At 28.0% G+C, this 26,563-nt stretch overlaps 1 protein-coding gene across 3 annotated transcripts in view; it reads right to left on the reverse strand.

Moving 5' to 3' along the window:
* Positions 1 to 26,563, reverse strand: part of Actn (alpha actinin) — a 351,300-nt gene that overhangs the window by 22,182 nt on the left and 302,555 nt on the right. The window contains exons 3-8 of one of the 3 annotated variants that reach the window (XM_075376251.1): positions 24,918 to 25,092; positions 14,214 to 14,374; positions 12,343 to 12,436; positions 7,161 to 7,239; positions 2,495 to 2,587; positions 997 to 1,227 (exon numbers count right to left, since the gene is read on the reverse strand). In XM_075376251.1, the coding sequence (XP_075232366.1) occupies positions 997 to 1,227; positions 2,495 to 2,587; positions 7,161 to 7,239; positions 12,343 to 12,436; positions 14,214 to 14,374; positions 24,918 to 25,092 (833 nt within the window). Of the gene's footprint in view, positions 1 to 996; positions 1,228 to 2,494; positions 2,588 to 7,160; positions 7,247 to 12,342; positions 12,437 to 14,213; positions 14,375 to 24,917; positions 25,093 to 26,563 lie in introns of all 3 variants that reach the window. The other 2 variants (XM_075376250.1, XM_075376249.1) reach the window with 2 other exon arrangements.

The following is a 26,563-nucleotide window of genomic DNA, read 5'->3' on the forward strand; positions in this document are numbered from 1 at the left end:
TAAAAAATACATTTTCTACAGATATCAAATCTGTAAACTTTAAAACATATAACGTTTTAGTTATGTTTATATTCTTCAAAACTTATAAAAATACTCAGTTTCATAATCATGAAACTATGTTTGTTGTTTTTATTTTATTTTTAAAATTTATGAATAAAGAAATGGTTAAATGGAATAATAAATATCAAGAACTATAATTAATTCATTGTACTTTAATTTTATACAACTAACTACCTTGATGTAGATGTATTATATTTTTACTTTAATTGCAATAAATGAAAAATAATCAAAAGATAATATGAATAATGATATAAATTAATTTATCAAAAAAATCTATAATCTTGTAACTCGGAATCTGTATAATCTATGCAATCTCTAAACAATTAAAAAAATATATAACAAAAACAAGAAACCATCAGTGGAATTAAGCTGACGGAGATGATTTAATATAAGTAAGTAAATTCTAATATTTCCTATTTTCGTAATTTTATCTGCACATTATAAGTTGAAAAAGTTTTTCTGTTTATTACATATCACTTCCGACCATATTTAACCAGAAAAAAAAATATTAATATTAAAGTTTAAAAATAATCTAATAGTGGAATATGTAATTATTATAGAGTAGAGACTTCTATGTGTATGCACAAGAAAAAAACTTTTTTCAATAGAGACCAATAACAATTAATTATTTTTGTTGAAACAAGCATTTCTACAGGACACATTGATGTATTTAATTCTTTATGTTTATAGTCAAATTTTATTTATTTATACTTGTATAAAAAGCTATTTAAGAGTTTCCATTACATACATTTTTATTATTATGACATTTCTGAATTGAAATTAAATTCTGAATGCTTTAGCAGATATGGCTGAACTCTGTAAGAACAAATCATTCAGACTCTATAAACTTTAAATTATAGATATATCAAAACAAATTCACTGAAAATTTCATTTCAAATTAAAAATAAAAATAAATAAATAAATAAAATTACTTACAGAAACCATTTTTCCTTCAGTTGGCATATAGGCAGGTCTATTAGAAAGGCGAAGTTTAGTTTGTAATGTATTAAAATTGGTTTCCAACTTCGCTTTCTGCTCAACACGAGGTGGCTTATGTTTGCGCCTATAAGTTCTATATTCTTCCAATTTCTTCTGCACACCAGACAATGAGTTATCAGTTTGACGGCTCTGAAGCCATGGCATCGTACGCCGGATCCATTCCAAAAGCTGTACAAGAAAATAACCTTTGTTATTTAATGCATTAAAGAAATATACAACAGTGTAATTTATTAAAAAAAAATTTTTAATTATCATTATCTATTACCTTTAACCAGTGATCAGTACTAACCTAGCTTTCTTTTGGTAATCAATTATGCAAATTTATCCTTCTTTTTGAAGTTACTATTTATTCCATTTACTGGTGAAATAATAATAGGAAAACAATAGGATCATGTTTACCATTTGCATCATACAAGAGAATTCTTTTAGTCTCCTTCCCTCTAACTCCCAGCACGGTGCACTACATTCTAACCTGAGTACCTGAGTAGCAGATCTGATAACCAACTCCAATAGTGTATTGGGCTGATGACCACATTCAATCAGGGAATTCAATCCTTATTCTTAAAAGTTTAATGTCCCAAGAAGTAGGCATCAAGCGACCATCTAGCATTTGCTGAAACAGCTTCACAATTGTGTGGCTGGTTACTTTAGGTGGCAACCAGGAGTAACATACCTTAGATATTTACTCAAAAGCTTGAGAAGATTACAAGTAAAAAGAAAAACCATACCGGAAAATTAGACAAACGTTTGGAGCACTGATAACTAAAATTTATGGAATATGGAATAATATTTAGGCATTGCAGAGAAAGATGTAAATAAAATAAAAATTAAATTTTTGGCTGTTTCAGAAGCCAAGAAAAAATAACATAGAAGCATAATTTAAGACAGCAACAGAGTATTGTATACTGGAATAACACACAGCTAAAGATGGTGTGGTGTAGCATTTTCGTTCACCATATTTAAAAAATGACATTAAGGGTTGAAAGTTTATGAGATAAAGAATCATGACTGCCGATATTAAAGAGGGTAACCATATAATTACAACAATTATTGTGGTGTGATAAGATTGTTCAGATAAAAGTCATTAGAATTAGATAAATACCTCAGAGATTATGTTTAAGAGAAAGGATAAATTACTTTACTTTAGACGAGTTTAAAAGTAAAGTTTATAAGTCAATAACAGGATATCCTGCTGACATTTACAGGGAAGGAACAAGAATTGATAAGTTAAAAAGATTACTGAATATTTGAATTGATGAGATTTCTTTAGTAAGGCGATAGATTTTATACCTTTCCAAACTTTAATCATAATGTAATTATCAATCTTGAGATGGGCAAAAGCAGAATTACAAACAATTAAAAAAAAAAAAAAAATATTATATAGTTACAATATTCTGTAAAAATACTATAATAGAAAATGAAAAATTAAACTTACATCACTGGCAAGTCGTTCGTACTCTTCCATCAATCGTTCATTTTCCTGATTTACTTTCAGGACTTTGCAAATTCTATTTGCAGCAGTTTCAGCCTAAATTAAACAAAAAATCAACTACGGTAAGTAATATATTCATAAAAATTTTAATATGAATTATTAAAACATAAATAATCTTAAATAAAATTGTAAAACTTGATGTTTATAATTACTCCTTATGTTTATAACTAAGAAGTTAGCAGATAATTATCAAATTCACACATATACATGTGTATACAAATTGAATTTTTTATAAATATTAAATTTCTTAAAAATATTAATTTACTAACTACACTCAGGTATTTCTTTATCCTTCCACTGGCAATGGCTAGCACATAACCTCAAGAAAATATAACAGTTTAAAATAAATCTAACATTTTATAATAATAAAAAGACATATTTATTCACATTTCTACATTATAAAAGATTTATAAAAGAATATAAAGATAACAAATTATAAAAGATTTTCTATAATATAAAAGAATTCAATGACAGAACTCTAATATTGCTGATTTAAATCATTTTTATTTATCATTTATTATGGTCATTATTATAATATAAATAAATTTAATATAAATTTGTTCTTCATTCTTTACCAACTTTTTAAAATAATTTCATCCCTTTCTCTCAGAAAAAACATATTTTCTTTAAAATATCATGTGCAGCCATAACATAAATTGAAAGAGTTATTTTTATTAGCTAATAATTTTCTATAAAAATACTTAACTTTAATTTTAACATTTAATGAATTATATTTTTTAATCAAGAAAATTAAATATAAATATATTTCCAATACATGAAATGTTTTAACTAAAAAGCTGATCTGTTGCACACATAAATTAAAAAAAAAATATTTTACATAATTTGAAGACTCAAGACTACCTTCTTATTTCTTGTTATCTGAATTTTACATTGAGTAGATATACAATATTATATAAACAATGTATAACATTTTGAGAAAGAAATATTATCAAAGCACCTACACACAAAAATGTATTGAAACATAAATAAATTATTTTTACTTACAATTACAGATAAATGTACTTATTTTTCTTTAAAAATTTTTCATTTTATTTTTTAAAATTTGTGATTAAATATTTTGAAAAATAAAATAATTGAAATCAAAATTTGATTTTTAAATAACAGAAATATGAGTTCACAGAATGTTTTCAAGACTATCCACTCTCATCCTCAGTGATGTGCCAGATGTGCTGATATTAGTGGTGCTCACCTCAAAGTGATTAGAAAGCCCATTTAATAAACAGTCGAAATGTTTGCTCTGTGTTGCATTTGTGGTTTGGTATGTCATTTTTTTGGCAAATAAAATCTGTTGTAAATTTCATATGTTTAATTCATGACTATGAACTATAGATAAAATTTGAATGTTTTGTTATAAAAATTCATTCAATTTCATTGAATATAAAACTGATAGCTATGAGCTGGTTTGGAAAGATTTATAAAGAAACTTGCAGATACAAATTACATATCTTGCATGTTTAGATGCTGGTTTATATTTTAACAGTTTTCATGTTAATAATTTTTTTTGCTGATTGTTCTGCACTGTATTTTACTATATGCTAAAAGTTTATTATGCATCAAGAAATACTTTATCTATACAAACTATTTCAGTTTAATAAAAATATTTAAATGCTTTTAAAACTATACTTTTATTACACAGATGCAGTTTAAAACTGCTTATAAACATCATTATGGATTTAAATCTGTGCTGGATTGACAGTGAGATAGAACAGTATAAAGTTATGACCAAGAAAGCATCTTTCAATTACAAATTTTATACTATCCATAAATATCCATATATAAAAACATAGAACAATATCAATAGATAATTCCTAATTCTTTTATCAGTACATCAATCACAGACTGGAAATCTCAGGCACACTATGGAAAAAGTATATCAGGAATCACTCCAGTATTTTAGTGGAATTTCTCCAGTAGGTCCACATTACATAATTATTTTCCTCATATCTATTAAAAAAATCTTAAATCCAATCCCCAATTCTAAATACTCAAGAAAAAACCCTCTAAAAAAATGAAAGAATTTAAAAAAAACTACATTTCTGTAAGACTACGCTAAGACAAATAAATAAAACAATTTTTAAATAATAAACCCATCAAAAATTTGATAAAAAATAAATAAAAAAGAACAATTATTACATTTTTTAAAGTAGTAATTTCATGAACTGTTATCAGCATGAATCTGGAGTGTTCATTCACTAAGGGTTCTTAATATTTTTGACAAAAATGGAGGTTACATTTACAGCCATGTTAATCCAAGTTTTGATAACACAAGTTTTTAATAATTCAGTCACAACTACAATTCAAAATACAATTAGGTCGAAGTCAAAATATTTAGTGTAGAAACCAGTTATATTTATATACAATAACAAAAATACTATAATACTATTTTTTATAGTAAAATATAAGATGTGTTATGACCAATATAATAATAAATCCTACTATATGAAATTCTAGTAATGCACCTTGGAATAGTTCAAACTTTCTATTAGAAAATGAATAATAGATATATTAGAAAGAATTTTGACCCAAAATTACAAAACTCTGCATACATAAAAATATCCTTTACCAGTGCAGTTATATTTAAATTTTTCTCAACATACTATTGAGCTAGCTTGTGGCTGGCTATATTCATATAACAAGCAAGAAGTAGGTGTAAACAATGTTATAAACAGAACCGCAACTGACACAGGAACAGAAATGAATCTTTAGTAAAATACTATAACTATGCTGGGTACAGATAAAAAGAGTCATTTTCCTTTGTCCATTACTATTCGTACAAATTCCACTGGAGTTCAGGAAGCACTAAAGGAAATGCATTCTTTATACAAAAGTCTGTCCTCATATACAAGGTGACAGGTACCCAGGCAACATGAGAATGTGGTAAACTAGATGCACTCGAACACAGCACGGACATGGGGAAGAATAAATTTTCCAATGGATGTCCCATAGTGATTGTTGTTCTTTTTTTTATTTCACAGAAATTTATAATAAGAACTTATTAAAGAAGAAAAGAAGCAATTTACCAGTTTACTAAATATATCATTTTTTATAGTAAATAAAACTTGTACAATTTTAAATTATTATCTACTACATTTGACGAGTAATTTTGAGGTACTGTAATAAACCTGTTTGGTATTTGCTGTGCATTAATGTATTACCTTATGTTAAATGGATATTTTTAATTCTAGGTTTTTATTTGATAAACTAATTTCCCTTGATCTCAGAATATGTGCGTTTGTTGCACGTACAATAAAAATAAAGAATAAAGAAAATAAATAAAGAATATGTGCGTTTATTGTACGTACTGAAAACGTAATCATAAAAATTAAATAATGGCAAGATATTTCTTACTGCTACAACTTGTTTTAGCTTTATTATTTTTTAGAAATGCAAGTGACCTACAGTCCACATTAACTCAGATTAACAGGCCTCTACTGTATTAATTAAATTAAATAATTATATTTGTTGACTAAAATGCCAAATAGTGTTTGAAATAAAATTTTTGTTGTAATTTTGTATAAAACTGTATAAAAGACACATTTATAGAAGGTCTATGAGTTAAAGACATTTCTCCACACAAGAGAAGAATTAAAAAAAATTAATCTACTATTACTACTACTACACATGAATTCACATCAATAAAGCACTACGTATAAAAAGTCATGATTAAGTTCATATTTAAAGCTTTCATAGCAATTACAGATGTTACAACTGATTGCAAGCTCTTTTCTACTATATAACAAATAAATACGAGGGATGTCCAGAAAGTAACATAAGTTTTGTAATAAAAAACCAACCAAATAAAAAAAATGAATTTTATTATATATATATATATATATGAAAGGGGCAATTTTTTTTTTAGAAAAACTATTTTTCTACATAGTCTCCATTTAAATTGAGACACTTATCAAAACGATGCACAACCTTTTCAATTCCTTCTCTGTACGTATCTGCCACCTAAGATTTTTGGCACCATCTTGCACAAAACTTGTGATAACCAAGCTTGCCCGATACAGTTTCATGCAGTTAACTTCGTGAAATTTGTGAGAAATGAAGCGAGAGTTCCATAAATGTAATTCGGCGATTTTCACAAATTTTATCATTGATTTTCATCATCAGTTCATCATTCACAAGGCTAGGCCGATCACTACGGTCCTCACCATGAACATTTGTGTGGCCATTTTTAAACTGAATGCACCACTGCCTTATTCCACCTTCGCTCATTATGCAATCTCCATACACCTCACAAAGTTGCAGATGAATTTCAACTGGTTTGAGGTTTTTGCTAGTAAAAACAAAGTAGACAACAAACAAAGTAGAAAAATCACAGTTCACACGCTATGACAGCTTAATGCGTATGAGTGTAGAAACGTTTTGACGCCAAGATGGCAGCTCTATCCCTACCCATCTACACGTTAGACAGAACGTAAGTTACTTTCTGGACCGCACTCGTATATCATACATTTATTAAACACTGTATTTTTATTCGATAGGAAACAGAAATTCTACCAAATAAATGAACTTTTATTTAACGATTCTAGAATAATTCTTTGCTCTAGAATAAAAATACTAGAAGCAAATAAAAATATACCTTTTGCGCCCCAGAGAAACAATGATAGTACGACGACACGTACGTCATAATGGCACGTTCATCAGGCATAGCGGTATTCGTCATATCTGTCAAAGAAAAACACTCAAACATGCAGCATAAGGCAAATCACAAAGGTACAAGCTTGTTAAATATACATATGTATACAAAAAAGGAAAATTATTCGCACACACCAAGCAAACACATCATTTCCGACAATAAAAAATATTATGAGATTGAAAATCATATTCTTCTCTCCCTTTAATATAATAATTATAACTAACAAAAAAATATTCAGGAAAGGTATTGCCAAAAATCACATAACGCTTTCTTTCAAAAAGGGCAAGACGTATAACAACCTCTTAGACTAATGTATTACAATTAGAACATTAATTATTCCGATAATTAATTAATAAATTATTAATCACCTACAATTCAATATCAGACAGGAAGGGGAATACAGTGTATTAGATTACTTCCGCAACAAAAAGTTATAGCAAAAAAGAAAACAGGTTAATATATTAATTTCCTTTCACATAAATTGAATCACATTAAAAATATAAAAGATTTAATAATAAATATGAATTAATAGCAGAAAATTAATTTTTTAAAAGAAAAGTTCTATTACATTACATTTTTAATATAAAATCAAACATGCTTTAGATAGAAATAATGAAATAGGTTTTTAATAAACAAAAAAGTTATTTTGGCAACAAGAAAATTTCTAATATGTACAAGGCAAAGAAAGAAATCATACCACTTCTATTTTCTATATACATATATGGATTACTTAATTTTTTTTTTCCAGAGATGAAATTTTATATAATGGAAAATGCCATGCCTAACTGGGAAAAAAATCTGGGATCTCTGGATGAACAGCTGAGACGCTACCATTCCACCATGGAGATCATAAATATCTAATGCTCAGCATTTTTCTTTATGAAAATAACTCCTAACATTACAGAATTTTGAATTCCAGAAAAAAAAAAGAAGATTTTCAACATGATTATAAATAAGGAAAAATGAAACAGATAAAAGAAGACAAAAAATTTACAGCCTTAGGCAAAAACAGATTAAACACAGTTGGAGACTGTAGTTTCAATCAGTTCATTTCCATTCCAGGAAAAGCTTCAGAATACAATTAAGATACCGGTAACAGTTAAAAATATTAGATTGAATAAAAAATCAACTATCAGAATAAGAGTTACAAAAAATTTAATAAGAAAGGAAAGTTTTTGTTTTTCTCAGGTAAAAAGATTAAGAAAACCTGTGAAAAGGGATACAAAATAAAACAAAAAGAAAAGTAATAAGTAGTGTTCTTATTGCTGATAAAATAATAGTTTAAGTAAACTGTTACAATTCCACATACACAAACACTGAAAAGAATAATTGACTATGAAGTACATACTAATGGCAAAGGTAGTTAAAACTGAAGACATTAAAGTAAAATGCAGGTAACACAGTATCAAATGATAAAAAAAAAGATCTGTTTATTAAAAAAACACAGGGCTAGAGTTGGAAACTCGAAGGCTTTGCAGTGGAAATTTTGTATAAGAAAACAGAGTATACTCTTTGTTGCTTTTCATCATTACAAATTAAATTTATAAGATGAAAATAAAAGGCAAAAGTTTTATAAAAGAATGAGAGACAAATTAAAAAGCTTAAGTATTTTTTTTTTTTTTTTCTTCAGTCATTTGACTGGTTTGATGCAGCTCTCCAAGATTCCCTATCTAGTGCTAGTCGTTTCATTTCAGTATACCCTCTACATCCTACATCCCCAACAATTTGTTTTACATACTCCAAACGTGGCCTGCCTACACAATTTTTCCCTTCTACCTGTCCTTCCAATATTAAAGCGACTATTCCAGGATGCCTTAGTATGTGGCCTATAAGTCTGTCTCTTCTTTTAACTATATTTTTCCAAATGCTTCTTTCTTCATCTATTTGCCGCAATACCTCTTCATTTGTCACTTTATCCACCCATCTGATTTTTAACATTCTCCTATAGCACCACATTTCAAAAGCTTCTAATCTTTTCTTCTCAGATACTCCGATTGTCCAAGTTTCACTTCCATATAAAGCGACACTCCAAACATACACTTTCAAAAATCTTTTCCTGAGATTTAAATTAATTTTTGATGTAAACAAATTATATTTCTTACTGAAGGCTCGTTTAGCTTGTGCTATTCGGCATTTTATATCGCTTAAGTATTAGGAGTTGGAAATATATGAGGATGGAAATATGTTATTAATTGCATATTATATAATTATAATATTATATACTTTTAATTAAGATAGTAACTATCAATAGAGTGGCGATGTCAGAAGTGATATATCAGAAGTTTAATGTAAAATAAAGAAATATACACACAACTACGTAGACAATATTCATGAGTTATTGTTTATTATCCTGTTCCTACTAGTAAATAAAAGAACAGAAAACAGTAAAACACTAGCAACTTCAATTAAGTTTCCATGGTAGAAAAGATAACAATAAGGGAAGATACAAAATTTTAGATCACTGCAATAGAGAATGTAACAGTTACAATGGTTTAGCCATTTATAAAAAAAATACATAATGGAGAAATAATAAAGGAGATCTTCAACTTAACATTACAGGAAGAAAACAAGAAGGATGCCAAGAAAATAGTACAACAGAGAGAATAAAGGACGAACAAAGGCAAAAAAGGTTTTAAAAGAAGGATAGTGGAAGAGCAAATTTAAGTAGAGTTTTTAAACCACAACCCAAACCAAAGAGAATTAGATAATTGTGAATACTGATAATGTAGTGAAATGAATAATTATTAGGCTGGAAGACAAAGTAAAAACATGGAATGAAAATTTATACAATAAAAACAAACATAATAAATTGAGTATGAAGCTAAGAATAAATTAAAAATATAAACAATTAAATTCTCCTTCTCTTCAGATACAATATCAAAAGAGAATGCAGACAAGAATAAAATCAAAAAGAAATAAAAAATAAAGTTACAAATGAGAAAAAAGCTATTTACAAAAAAAAAGAAGAAACAATGAATTAAGAGAAATCAACTGAATTACAGTGTAGAATAAAGAATTAATACTAAAAAAAAAGGAAGTCATTTACAATCTGTACAAGAATCAGGTAACTCTGACTGAAGGTGAAAAGAGGCAAGCACTAATTTTTGCAATGTAATAAGAAATAAGTTCCACTTAGAATAAAATTTCCTGCTTATATTGTGCCCAAAGAAAAATACAGTGAGCTGCTAATGATTTTAGGCTATTTTTTAATCAGACAAATATCATAAACCACTCAAAGATTTTTTTGCACATGAAATATTAATCATTGTGTATACAATAAAACACATTATTAAATACTAAGGACTATATATTTATCTTGTACTGCGAGATCTGATAATTCATTTAAAAAACTGTTTAATGGGAGTACAGATCAATAATACGTAGAATCAATTAAATACAGAGTATGACAAAAAAAAATGTATTGGTACTTTAATTATTTATAAGATAAAAGATCCGAAGTTCATAAAAAGAAATCTTATAAATCTAGTAAAGACAAAATAACAATAACTTTTTTCAACTAAATAAAAAAATTGAAAATTGTTTACACACCAGTTGTTACATCTTCAGTCAATAAAATATCTACAACAATCCAAGACAGAAAATAAAGATGTTTCGCTGATTATTAATTTTATCTTGAAATCAAATATGATCTAGATGAAACACCAAATGGAGAGATTTACTACTCAAAAAGAAAATCGGTTTGAATTAAATAAACATAGGTAAGAAAACTGCAGAAAGAAAGGTATGATTAAACATTAAGATGGGTGGAACATAAACAAAAAATTATAAAATTTCTGTTATTTAGGTAGTAAAATAATAACGAATGATGAAAAAAATTGCATATCAAAAGTAGACCAACACAAAGGAAGGTTTTCAACAAGAAAGAAATCAACAGAATAGTATTGAGTAGAGTGTTTAATAGCTGTGAAACATAGCAAAAGGAAAATTTCAGGAGAATGTTAAAAATTAAGTGGATTAAAAAAGTTTGAATTTAATAAATAGAGAAAGATAAGGAGTACGGAGTAATTAATGACTATTATAAAACACAAAAAGTTGAACTTTTTTTACTGAAGTCTAGAAAAAGATTTAAAAAAATAAAGTGAATAGATAAGTTCAAAATGTAACAGTTTTAACACGAACAAATAAAACTAGCATTCAATATATTTTAGGATCTTTCTTTCTGTTTTCTGTTTAGCCTCCTGAACGTAAGGTATTACTTCAGAGGATGAATGAGGATGATATGTATGAATGTAAATGAAGTGTGTCTTGTACAGTCTCAGGTCGACCATTCGTGAGATGTGTGGTTAATTGAAACCCAACCACCAAAGAACACCGGTATCCACAATCTACTACTCAAATCCATAAAAAGGTAACTGCCTTTACTAGGATTTGAACGTTGGAATTCTCGACTTCAAAATCTGCTGATTTGCGAAGAATATAAAAGTAATAATACATAATAAAAGATATGAAAAGAAATGGAAACAATAAAAACTCAATGGAAAGGAAGCATTGCTCCACAACAGATCTGATTCATAAATCCTTATACATAACCAACTACACTTGCAGCATACTAAAACAATTTTAAATTATTTTAATTAATTGGACTATTTCTTTTACATCTTAAATGGCTTTACAGTCTTTAAAAAAACTATTTTTACTTTTAATGATATATTAACAAAAATAGGATATAAAATACAAACAGATGCAAAGATCTTAAAATCTTGAAACAAGCAACATTTCTCAAAGTAAATTCATAAGAGTATTAAGCAGCAGTAAAAGTAAGTATTAATTTACAACAAAAAACTAATGTTAATTAAATAATAAAACCATGTTATAGAAAACACATAATTCAGTTAAGTATCGATTCTGAATAAATTAAAAAGAAAATTAAACACAAAAGCAATTTTTAATTTTTCACTGAAAAATAAACAATAATAATTATTATTAAAGCAATAAAGTAATAAACCACAGCATTATACACGCACGCGCATTCATGTTCATCAGTTGCTGTAAAAAAATGTATATAATTATTATTTTGTTAGTAATCAACAAGATAAACTATAAATTACGGCATTTGAAGAAAAGCTAAGGTTCAGGAAGAAGGAAGTACGGGTGGGTACACAATAGGTTTACCTGCTGAGCACCCTGGAAGGCATGATAGTAACACGAGACGTAAGTCATAACGGCTCGTTCATCCGGTTTAGGAGTGTTGATCAAGTCTGTGGAATAATACCATCACCACATTTTTGTTTTAAAATATTTATAAATTATAGTATTTACAGTTCAAAATAATAATAAAGATCATTTGTTTGAAATAAAATAAATAAGAAATAAGCATATCATTAAACGGTTATACCAAATTACTGAATTTACAGTGAATATAATGTTAAATGCCTTATTTTTTCCACTTAATAATATATCATTTGTATAAAAAATACCTTTATAATGATTAACTAGCAAATTCACATCTTATATTCACTCAGATCAAATCTAAAAGTTTACAAGAATAAACTAAGGTACTTTTTTATCATCAATAATTTTAGTATCATTCACACTTCTTTTCAATTAACTACCACTCGCTTTATCTAGCTGAATTCACTAATCGATTACTTTCTGATAATTTCAGCCAAAATTCCTCATTATTAACCTTAAAACTAATCTGATCACATAAACTTGAAAGGTGAAATTAAATAAATTTATTTCAAGTTAATGAAAATTTTGGCAAGGTTTGCACTACTATGATGCTGCACTGTTCCATAGGCCTAAGTTGTTATGAGAAGAGAATAAATAGCGAAACATGTATTCAATTTTTTGCACACTGGATTATAACCACATGTAATTATTATTGAGCAATCAATAAACTACTTGCGTACCAAAATACAAAAAAGAATTGTACGTATAAAATATACAAATATGGAAAAAAACAAGAAAAATTGCCACAAGTTGTATGCTAAATAAAAGGTTTTAAAGAGGAAAAAAATCAAACTACGAAAGAATTTAACTGAGCTATGTACACTAATTTTTTCATTGCATTGAATATATTACTTTAAAAATCAAATGAAATAATAAAGATATCATATATTGTAAATTAAAACATAGACTGTATAGACGCACTCTGATAAACTGAGTCTAACTAAACACATACAGGTTGTTCAACGCCAACTTCTTTGAAAAACCATCTTCATCACATACACTAATGATTTAAGAACAGGCAGATTAGGTTGACCCCTTTCTGGAAGTAATGCATCATTTCCTAGTTAATTTACCAATAATTTGCCGATCTACTGATTTTTACAAAAAAAAAATTAAATTACAGCAACAAAAAACAGAACTGGCTCTATATTTCAATTTAGGAAGGTCATTTATGAAGGAAAATAAAAATAAAAAAAATTTTGAACAATCAAGATTTGCAAGTTTATGACATTCCAATTAACAAGGTTTGATTGTATTCCTTCATTGCCAAAACTCTATTTTCACATTCTTATTCTTAAAAATTCTTATTAACACATACAGTTTTCATGTTTTTTTAACTAACCACTTTGTTCACTTATTTATTTTTTTAAATAGAGCAAAATAACTTATTATGACAAAGGACATTGCTAAATTAAATTTTTTTTATATTTAACAATTTTCTTCTTAACATCATCATTGCATGCATTACTGTTATTGAACATATTAATAAATCAAATATCTAACCTATACACACAAAACTGGCTATAAAATTTTCAACAAAATCTAGTCCTATAAGTAAACTTGGATAATTATTTATGGAAAATCATTGTAGAAAAACCCTGCTTCAGTAGAACAATGATAACTATTAACAAATCACATAAGTATGCATCCCTCATGTAACTTGTATTATGTCTACAATGAGCATATTAAAATTAAATTAATTGCTTTTTTTTTAAAAATCCATAACAGTTTACATGCTTAATAATAGACAAGCATAAGACAAGACAGAAGGAATAACTAAACAAAACTAAAAAAAAATACTACCTTCTGGATCCAACATGCGAGGGATATCAAGGTACTTTTCAGCAACATCAAAGGCTGTATTCAAGTTCTGCAATGGATTATCCTTAGAGAGCTTGTGGTAATCGATGAGGTCAGGTCGATGTCGATGAATCAAAGCACAGAATGCGAGACCATCCTTGAAACTGTAAGCAACCAAGTAAATAAGTTTTCATCATTTTTGTTACGCAAACCAATCATACGAGTAATTGGACGTAGGCATGCTACTACAATATCACACAAATCAATTAATTTTCTTATTGTGTCAACTGTCAATCAAATTCTTTTTATTACAAAAATCCTTTTCCAATCAAAGAAATATTTAATGAAGTATCTTTTTAATATGTTAATGCAAAAAACAGCCAAAAATGATACAGTTAAAAAGATTACATACATATAAATATGTCTTTAAATGTACGCTGAGTACTTACAATAATTGTTATTTGTAAATTACCAATACAATCATCTACTTCTGATTAATGTACTTATGGATAGAAAAACTTGAAATGAGTACATTCAGCATAACTGGAGCTTAACTATTCCTCTACCAACCTCCATGCCAGACAAAATTAGCATTTCTCCCTTTAAAGCAAAAGATTCGGATTGAATCCCAATTGGGGAATAGAAATTCACATTTCAACGTAGAACTTAGCCCTATAACCAGCCCAACAAAAAGGCTGGCAGTTAGGTTGTAACTGAGCAACAGCTTGTAATAAAACCCACCAAGTTGGTTTAGTGGTGATCATGTCTTCCCAAATCAACTGAATTGAAAGTCAAGAGTTCCAGCATTCAAGTTCTAGTAAAGGCAGTTACTTTTATATGAATTTGAATACTAGATCATGAATACCAGTGTTCTTTGATGGTTGCGTTTCAATTAATCACACATCTCAGGAATGGTTGACTTGAGACTGTACAAGACTACACTTCATTTACATTCATACATATCATCCTCATTCATCCTCTGAAGTAATACTAGAACAGTAAGTAATTCTCAGAGGCTAAACAGTAAAAAAAAAACGGCCTGTAATAAGTAATGGCAAATGTATTTGGAGAAATTTTAATTGTAGCATCAGTTCAAATAAATTACATTCAGAACAAATTGCAGATTTTATAAGTAAAGATTTACACATCTATATAAGTAACAATTTTAAGTAACAGGGTGCCTGGAAAATTACATTATATGTTGTTGGCTAAATAATAACAACTACTAGTTCTTGCATAATAAAAAAATCTTTGTAACTGTCCCATGTTTGGTAAAAGATATTAACAACTCATTTTCAAAGTACATGAAGACTATTCTTCCAGATCTCTTCATATTAATATTCATCAGTGAACATCTTAAAAAGTTACGAAATAAATATCATTTTTATTTAATATATTTTCTCTTAAATAAAAAACTTATCTATGTAGAGTTTGTTTGGGAACACTATATAGATTAAACATATAATTCCAATATACACTAGGAAGAGGCTTTCTAATATCTTTAGAACAGGTACCATTATTAACAAGGCCACCAGTAACTCCACTGGAATTACTTGATTAGTTTTGAAAATATCCTCTAAAATAATACATTCCATGTAATTTGAAAGTGATCTATTAATGATTTTCAAAATGTTAATATAACCCATCACAATATATACAACCATTTGTACACATATTCAAAACATTTGCACCAATAAAAATTTCATTTTTTTTTTTTTTTTTTATTACAGTATAAGTATTATATTAAGTTTTTTTAATAACAATTATATAAATGTTATCTTTTTTTCCATTATCTTGTACTTTACTCATCTAAGCAGATTTAAAATAGATTAAAAATAATTTTTTCTCTTATTTCACGTTTTTATTTAATAAAATACTTAAAAAATATATCCTTTTAATATGAAATTTAAACCCCTTTCTAAAGTTCCATGATAACTGCATTTTTCATGTTTAAGTAAGGTGAAAAGATAAAAAAAATGTAAGATAGTTAATAAAATACAATAAAAGAAATTAAATGCTTACCAGACCATTTTGAAATTTAATACATTCCAAAAAAATAAAACAATATCAAAAATAATTATTTATATTTTATTTTCACAACAGTTTAAATAAAGATTTTAATCTTTACACTAAAAAAAAAAAAAAAAATAAGATAAGAAATTATAGGGTATAATTGTTTCACAATACAAAGTTCACTCAACTGTAGTAAATAATTTACCAAGTAAATTAAATGAAAGATATATATACAATATGTGTGCATGACTAAGCAATTATTTAGTAGTAGGAACTAGAAATTAATTTATATACTTCATGAATAAATATTAAATTTTTTTTTAAAAAAAAAGTAGGTTACTGCATTGTGTTTAATGTATTTCCAACAGAGCATGAAATAGTCATAATTCAAGAATGTAAGAAATTGAAGAATAATTATAAAAAAGAAGTACGATAATGGGCAAGAACAAAGTATAATAAAAATTGATGTTTAAAAATTTAACAACATTTTACAAATCTATAAATACACACCCATCAGGCCAGATACAAAAATATTAGTCTAAGTAAACAAAAGTTAAAACTTCAATACAAAAATACAGCATAGTGAAAAATTATATAAATAAACACCTAACTAAGTCTTACCTATTTCTTTAAATAATATTAACCATAAGTTTGCACATAAATGTTGATTATAGAATACAAACAATTATAATGTGCAATATAGTTTTATCTAGTACATTTCATAAATACTGGGCTAATCGTATAAAATAATTCATTTGATTCAATATGTTATTTAAAATGTGAAATTTAATTTAAATCTTGTTTTTAATTATGTTTTTAATTAAGTTTTAATTGTTTATTTTTTATTTTTTTGTCTTCAGTCATTTAACTGGTTTGATGGAGCTCTCCAAGATTCCCTATCTAGTGCTAGTTGTTTGATTTCGGTGTAAGGCCTAAAACTTATGTAAGTAAAGTTTTTTAATATAATCACCAACCACTGGCCCAGGGGGTGGAAAAAGCGGGGTTTTGAAGACAAAGAAATCTTACCTCCCTTAATAGGCACAGTATCAAATCAGTTTAAAGTGGTCGTTAGTCCTCTAAACAATGCCTGAAACTTTTGTCTAAAACAACTTTTGATATGACCAACCCTTACGGTAAGGGATGGCCAAAATGTTGCTGGAATTGTAAGAAAATGGGACTTATCATATGCTAAACATGTGAAACTTTTTTTCACATGTAACCATTGTTGTATTGAGTAAATTTGAAATTTTTCTTAACTTTAAGGTGGAAATCTTTTTTGTCCCCTACTTAGCACCAGTTAAATCTATCTCTGCTTTCCAGCGTGCCGAAAGGATTTTTTATTATGGCTTCTTTATGTTCTCCAATTACTACTGTTGCTGTTTGGTTCCTGTAAATGTTAGCAATTGTTCTTCTATTTCTGTATTTGAACCCTAATTTTTTTAAAATGCTGAACATTTTATTCCAGTCTATGATATCAAACACCTTTTCCAGATCTATAAATACCAAGTATGTTGGTTTGTTTATCTTTAATCTTCCTTCTACTATTAATCTGAGTGTTAAAATTGCTTCCCTTGTCCCTATAATTAAACCAAATTGGTCTTCTCTTAACACTTCTTCCACTCTCCTCTCAATTCTTCTGTACAGAATTCTAGTTAAGATTTATTGATGCTAATTATCCTGTATTCTTCACATTTATCTGCTCCTGCTTTCTTTGGTATCATGACTGTAACACTCTTTTTGAAGTCTGACAGAACTTCCCCTTTTTTGTAAATATTACACATCAGTTTGTATAATCTATTAATCGCTTCCTCACCTGCACTGTGCAGTAATTCTGCAGGTATTCCGTCTATTCCAGGAGTCTTTCTACCATTTAAATCTTTTAATGCTCTTAAATTCAGATCTCAGTATTGTTTCTCCCCTTTCATCCTCTTCGACTTCCTCTTCTTCCTCTATAACACCATTTTCTAATTCATTTCCTCCATATAACGCTTCAATATATTCCACCCAACTATCATCAACTTTTCCTTTCGTACTATAAATCGGTGTACCATCTTTGTTTAACACATTATTCGATTTTAATTTACATACCCCAAAATTTTCTTTAACTTTCCTGTATGCTCGGTCTATTTTACCCATGTTCATTTCTCTTTCCATTTCTGAACACTTTCCTTTAATCCACTCTTCTTTTGCTAATTTGGACTTCCTGTTTATAGTATTTCTTAACTGTCGATAATTCCTTTTACTTTCCTCATCACTAGAGCATTCTTATATTTTCTACATTCATCTATCAGCTGCAATATATAGTCTGAAATCCAAGGTTTTCTATCAGTTCTCTTTGTTCCGCCTAAGTTCACTTCTGCTGATTTAAGCATTTCCTTTTAACATTCTCCCATTCTTCTTTTCCATTTTCTACCTTATCTTTTTTACTCAGATCCCTTTCGATGTCCTCCTCAAAAATCTTTTTTACTTCCTCTTCCTCAAGCTTCTCTAAATTCCACCGATTCATCTGACACTGACTTCAGGATTTTAAACCCCAATCTACATTTCATTATCACTAAATTATGGTCGCTATCAATGCCTGCTACAGGGTAAGCTTTGCAATCGACGAGCTGATTTCTAAATCTTTGCTTAACCATGATATAATCTATCTGATACCTTGCAGTATCACCTGGTTTTTCTATGTGTATATTCTTCTATTATGATTTTTAAACTGGGTGTTGGCTATTATTAAATTATATTTCATGCAAAACTCTTTAAGTCGGTCCCCTCTTTCATTCTTTTTGCCCAGCCCTTATTCACCCACTATATTTCCTTCCTTGCCTTTTCCAATGCTTGCATTCCCATCTCCAACTACTATTAAATTTTCATCCCCTTTTATGTGTTTAATTGCTTTGACAATTTCTTCATATACACACACTACACTAGATCTTCACAATTAAGATCACAGTCCATTTAAAATATCTTAGAAAAATAGTTTTTAGAAATGGAACAAATAAACTGGTGACCGAGACAAAAAAAAAAAATTAGAACTAAACTTTTACATAAAAAATATTAATAAAAAAAACCTTTCTATAAATGCAAAATTACAGCTTTATAGAACAGTTGTAAGACCAGTCATCTGTACAGCATGGAAACTACAAATATAACTGGAATAAAAAAAAATTTATTCAAAATAGAAAAGATTATAAGGATTTATAGCATAAGAAGAACACAAGAAGTCCACAGACTGAGATCAAGTAAAGAGATATACGATAAAATTGAAGACCTGTAAGTAAAATAAGAAAATGACGACCAAAATCTTCAAACATATAGTCTAAATAGACCAATCAAGGCAAAACAAACAAACAGATTTCCAATAATTCTGGAACTCTAAAGGACAATGTGGCTATGTTAGACAGATGTAAAAAGAAGTTGAACATTACAAAAGAAGGCTGTCCAGATTGAAAAGGATATAGAAAGAGAATTTTTAAATTAAAGGTTCCTGTAGTAAAAAGAAAAACTCAACAGAGGATAATGGACTGAAGAAAGAAGCGTGAAACAGTGCGAAGAATTCAGAACTTCTGAAGAAAAAGAAAGAGATTACATGAAATGATATTTTCCAGGTCCAGGCTCAGGTCTATCAACAGAGGAAAATAGACAGCGACTAAACAAAAAAAATTAATATTTCCGCTCACATTAAAGAATAGAAATTCTTTTTTCATTGAACTATATGTTTTAACATACTATGTGTATATACTATGCATGTATACATAGTTTATTTAAGAGTTAAAAAAACAACTTGGAAAAATTGCAAAGGAAAGAGTTTCCATTACACTGCTAGTAATCTCAACAACCTGTTAGAAAAGAACACATCAGAAGAATAATTATGTCACATTGCTCTGCAGTGAAATAACTATGCAGAAAAATTCAATACCTATACTTGAATTTCTTGCTTACTTGAAGTAACTATACTCTTTCCTAACAATCACCAGAGGTTCAGCTTTTCTTTTTTTTTTTTATTAAAATTTTTCCCTTCACAAATCTTTATCCATCCTTTAACTGGAATTACACATGAATGGTAACAGGTAGTTAAAATATATACTTCAGGGTAAAACAAAATTCATATCTATCAAGAACTGAACAGTAACTTTTGCAAACCAGCCAAATATCCTAATTGATTATTGGAATTGATTTTATAAAATTCTCAAATAACAGATTAACTCTTATGTCAAATATACTATACACAGTTAAGGAATTTTAAAATTACACTACCATGAAAACTGGTAAAGAATGAGTTCTTTTTTTCTGTAATTCCTATCAGTTTTCTTTAAATAAACTGAAACTCTCAAGAATAACTTGGAAAATAACAAGGTTTAATTATATTATAAAGATTACTTTTTTTCACCAAGAGATGCAGAAGGAAAGACAAGAATTTTTTCTTTTGTGATGGCTGTAACAAATATTTTTATAAAATTCCTTATTTCTACATCAACAAAATATCCACATCTCTGAATACATCAATTATACTGGGTGATTAAAAAAAGACCACAACTTAAAAGCACATAAAAATTTATTCAGATAACTTACAGATTCAGTTGAGGTCTCATTTCATAGTAAAACACAAGTTTAACTCGTTCATTAGTACCAAATTTGGCCACCAACAATTTTAAAAATGGATACATTTACTGGTGTGGAACGTGCTAACTGTGTGTTTGATTTCATGATTTGCAGTCAACAAATGCAGTTTAACATAATTTTCGTAGAGTATGATAGGGAGCCTCCTAGCAGGCATATTTACTCTTGGCACCAAACCTTCATTGAGACAAGTTGTTCTGTTTAACGTACAAAATCACTAGGATACCCAAGCGTCCCTGAAGCTGCGGTGGGACAACTCGAAGAAAGCTTTGTACGTAGTCTGACAAAATCAACTTGACTGCATCATGTGAAACTGACCATTTCACAAACGACTGTTTGGCAAGTATTATGTAAACAATTGCACTTGAAGCCATACAAACTAACTGTGGATCAACACATTACAGATGACAATAAAGTTGCTTGCTGCAGTTGTGTGTAGAAATGATAGATAGAATTTCAGATGATACATTTTTAGAAAATGTAATTTTTAGTGACAAGTCAACGTTTTAGTTTTACGTAAGTGGCAAAATGAACACCCATAACTGCCGAATATGGGGTAGCAAAAACCTTCATGAAACTTTGCAGTACAATCATGATGCCATAAGCAAACAAAGACTGTATAGCCTGTTCTTATTCCAGGAGGCAACCATAAATGGTATCATTTATCTGGACATGCTTCAACATTTTCTAATTCCTCAGTAAAAACAATAATGACCAAGATGGACTCCATTACTATCAGCAAGATGAGACACCACCTCACTTACTGCCTAGAAGTGCAAGATTTTCTTGATAATCAATTCCCAGGTCGGTGGAGTAGTCTTGAAGGTCCAATTGCATAGCTACCTTGCTAGACTTTTTCTTGTGGAATTTCATTAAAGATCGGGTTTTCCTTTGTCTGGTGATCTTGTTGAACTAGGACTTCAAACTAACGCCGCAGCTGCAGAGGTAATGTCCGACTTGCTCGTTATAGTCTGAAATGAAATCGACTTAGGTGGACTGTATATTGAATTATAAATGGAAGCCATATCGAACCAAAGTGAATGTTCGGTAACAAATGTGAAGTTGTGTTTATGAAACGAGACTTCAACTGAATCTGTAAGTTATCTCAATAAATTTTTATATGCTTTTAAAATTGTGAAGTCCTTTTTGAATCACCTGCTACATTAAAAAATAAAAAAAGTATGATTAAGTAAATCAAATATTAGTCAGTGAAACTAAAATTAAACTGTATTTTAGTTCTCAATTCACAATATGATAAAGACAATTATGACTTCTGGCTTCATGTATTTATATACAGATCTACTGAGTAGTGAGCCAATTTTATAACTGTCCATTCATACAAAAATTATTAGAAAACATAATCAGACACATTAAAAACTTGCAATAATACTGAATGTGTCTTTTTTGTGCTGAATCACTATTAGATTAATATATTCTTTACTTTTACAAGGTAAAATAGATATACTGTTCAATAATCTGATATTATTAAAATTACCTACGAGAATGAACCAAACAAATGAATGAAAAAATGCCTTTAAGTGTGTTGAAAAAAGTACTGATGCTAATAATACAGTATTTAATAGCAAACAGCATACTGTCTTGTGTAATTGTAAAATATACGAATCCCAGGTAATCACAGCAAAAACATCCATACAAGATGCTTTTCTGTTTCTTACAGTAACAAAATATTTCTTCGCAGCTACTTTTCCTTCCTAAAAGGATTTTCATAAGTCCTTTTTAATATAAAAATATGAATTTTTACATGCTGCAATTGATCAATTAAAAGTAATTATAAAAAATGTGAGGTTCAAAATGGAATCAGGACATTTGATGAACTGACCAACTATCAGACTACTGTCCAATTATTTTGTGTAGAAAATGGAAACCAGAAGTGTAGAAAAATAATATCAAATTTCTATGTTTAGTCCATAGCAGCAAATGGTGAAAATTTATCATAAGTTTTTTACCCGAACAAATTTAATAAATACAGTTTCAATAACTTACTTCACTGTAGTTTTAATCAATCTTGAATTATGTGACTGATCATCTTCAGTGACTGATACACCTGTTATCTATTTCCAATAACATCAACTGATACCAAGGTGAAAACAGCCGCAGCTTCAGTCACTGAAGGTGGTTGCAAGAGTGATAAAAACATATGAAATGACTAAAAAATTTGTACACATAAAAACTGGTTGTTAATTAAAAAGTAACCGTTTTAAAATATATCAAGTTATCACAGCCATAAATAGCAACAAAAATAATTCATTAGCATCCTCATAGTTATGTTGGTTAATACAAATACCACTTCCATGACAGAATAGCATATTCCCTCATCCAGAAAGTCCAAGGTTCAAATTCTGATCAGGCTTATATACTACAATTACATTAAGCGTGTATTTTGATGTAGAAGAGTTAAAGTTTTGGCTATTTAACGTTGGAAGACTATGAAACGATACAAAAGTTTTTGAGTAATATTTTTAATTTTTTTTTTCTTACAACACATTCATAGAACATATTGGGAACACCAACTGATTAGAAAATTACTTCATTCAAAAATTTAACTACATCAAATATCCAAAGTTAAGAAATACCTCAGTATGATTCATAAATTAAGATATTAGATAAAATATAAATAGTAACAACTAAATGACATCAATTTTAACATGTATTGTTAAGAAAAAAAGATGCCCTTTACATTATCAACTGGCAAATGTCTGTTTGGCACAATCAATTATTTTAGAGTTCACTGAGAGATAATGAATTACATCATAAATTTATGGGCAATGAGCCCATGAAACACTTAATCATGCTGAATGATGAAGAACCTTTAACGAAAAAAGTATTTGGCAAAATAGCAATGAACAAAATTAAAACAATCATGTCATTAGTAATACTGACCACTTCAAAAAGGACCTTAAATACTTTTGTTTATAATTCAATATTTTGGTCTTCATTTAATATCCCATAAATTGAAACTTCTATTTAAAATATATTACAATATTGTATTCTAATAATGAAATATATTTTAAGTAAATATTCGGTATTGTAAAACTTTAAAAGGATTTACTATAACTGTTAATGTACCTTAACAACTTTAACAAAACTTTTATTATTATAGTATTACTTGCTAGCCTTAAATCTTCAACTGTTACTACCCTCTATAATAAAAGTTTATAAATAATTTACAAATTTTTACCTGCCAATCTTTTATATTTCCTAAATAACTAGAAAAAAATGTGTAAGTAGCTTTACTTCTTCAAATGCATAATAAATTAACTAACACTCATAATAATTTTGGAACAATTTTTCTACTAGTTATTTCCTTATTTTTCAAAAATATTTTAAATAACATAGAAAAAAATCCATTTTCCACATTTTGTGATTTTTATTAAGGCATTCAAAGTCAGTGCACAATTTTTAGTAATGAAACAACTTAGTAATTATAGAATCAGAGAAGCAATTTACACTGATTTTATCATACTGATTATAAAAAGATGATTAAAATTTATTTTACCATTACTAATTTTCTAATTGAATGTCTCTAAAACCTATGACATTCAGAATTTCTTCAAAGTTATTATTGTTTTCTGCCAAAAGATAGATCATCTGCGGATCTCAACATCTTTATTTTTTCTTCTTGGATAGTTACTACTCTCAAATTTGTTTTTCAATAGTTGTATTGAAAATAAAATGAGCTGTATTTTACAAAATAAAATTAATTTAAAAAAAGCTATTTTACTGTTTTAGCATTAAATAAATTATTAAATTCTGAATTAGGTAAAAATTTAATTATAATAATACTTTAAATTGTATTTTATTGTTTTATTGCTATTTTATAACAACAACACAATTAATTAGACATTTTACTAATTAATTATAAAAAGTAAATTCTAAGGAAAAGGTCTTCTGAACATTTTTTTGAAAAAAATTACATACCGGAATTTATTTTACATTAATGGAAATTTTTCTTTTCTACTTTTCTCTATTAATTAAATAAAAGCAAATGAATATTTATTCTAGTCAAGCAGTAATTATAATAATTAAAACCATATAAGAACGTTGAAAAAAAAGTTATACCTCAAGTGGAAGTTCTGAACATTGACGTTCTTGTATGGAGCAGTCTTACGCTGGCACCATAGCAACAACCCTTCCTTAGCTGTCATTTCTTCCACTGAAATGTCTTGAATAGCAAATCTAAGGATAATTGTCCAGATCATACCTAATGTCATCTTCAGATTTCCATCAACGATTTCTATAAAATAAAAATACAAAAACATATTTAAAATTCACTAAAAAAAAACCTTTGGCTCTGATCTACATTTTAAGAAATTAACACACAAAACTAAAATGTCTGTAATAGGTAGAATTTCAAGAGAAAGTATAGGCTACATAAACCCAAGAAATAAAAATAATGAAAACTTCTATTTTATTGAAAAATTACTTATGAAAGTAGGTTGACTTGACGCTAGGTAAAATATAAAGCAGAAGGCTGTATCCCTTAAAACCTAATGAACAATCTGAACATCTCACTGAACAGCATCCTGAGATTAGAGGCCAAATATGAGGAAAGAATAAAATACTTTCCTGTAAATGACCAAGCCAGATTTGTTAAATTGGTTCTCATACATCACCAGAATAAATTTATATTAGGTGCAGCTTTCTTATAAACATTTATTGTTTAGCGCCTACAATCGCAAAAGTCAGTGACACCAAGCCCATATATTAAAATCAAAATATTAAAAACTGAACCACCAAATAGGGGTAATGAAACAGAACTCACCATTAGACAGATGTCATTTGAGCCTTTACCTAATTTTTAGTATTGATTTATTTTACTTTTTTATTTTACTACTTAAAATAAATTATCTACTCATTAAAACTAATGAAAAAAAGGAACAATAACTGCACTTAAGGGTGGACTGAGAAATTTTCAGCCTGACACATAGATGGCGCCAGCAGGTCTAATTTCTTACTGGCATTCTATAGTATTATCCTTCACTAGCTTACATATCAAATTTCAGATTTGTAGCTCTGTTAGTATAGGTTTGACAACCTACTGAAAAAGACACCTTTGGTATTTTCATGGAAATGATGAAATTGGAAAAACGTGCAGTTATAAAATAATTATTAAAAACTACTTACTAATGTAACTATAAATAATTACTACAATCTACTATAACCATAAATCTATTTGAAAGCTTTAACGTCGTTTGATTTAAGTAAAACTGCCATTTGATACTATTAAAAATATAATTACTAATATATTTTTTTGTTAAAAAAAAAATCTGCTTACGTTTTTCAAGTGTAAAAGTGGTACTGGATTAATCACTTTTTCTAACAGAAAATAAAAAAAATATAAATTTTATCAAAAATTAAGATTTCTTTGTAACCCACCCGAAAGGGTATAAACTGTGCATTTCATCCCATACATTAAAACTCATGTAGTGTGTTACTACTGAACACAAAATGTAATATCCATAAAACTTTATGTTAAACTATCACAATAACAGGTGCTCATCAGTATCTTTTGTTCAATAAAGTTGTACTAAAATTTTATATCTTTACTTAATCAACTTCATATATTGTTATCCATTTACAAAACACAGACTCGGTAAACTTAAATTCTACTATGTAAAAAAAACTAAATATAGAACCACAAAAAATTTAAAGAGCTTAATAACTAATTCAGAAAAGAATTACTTGGGAACGTCGAATACAAACCA

This window comes from Lycorma delicatula, chromosome 10 (genome assembly GCF_047948215.1).
Source record: "Lycorma delicatula isolate Av1 chromosome 10, ASM4794821v1, whole genome shotgun sequence".
Taxonomy (NCBI): domain Eukaryota; kingdom Metazoa; phylum Arthropoda; class Insecta; order Hemiptera; family Fulgoridae; genus Lycorma; species Lycorma delicatula.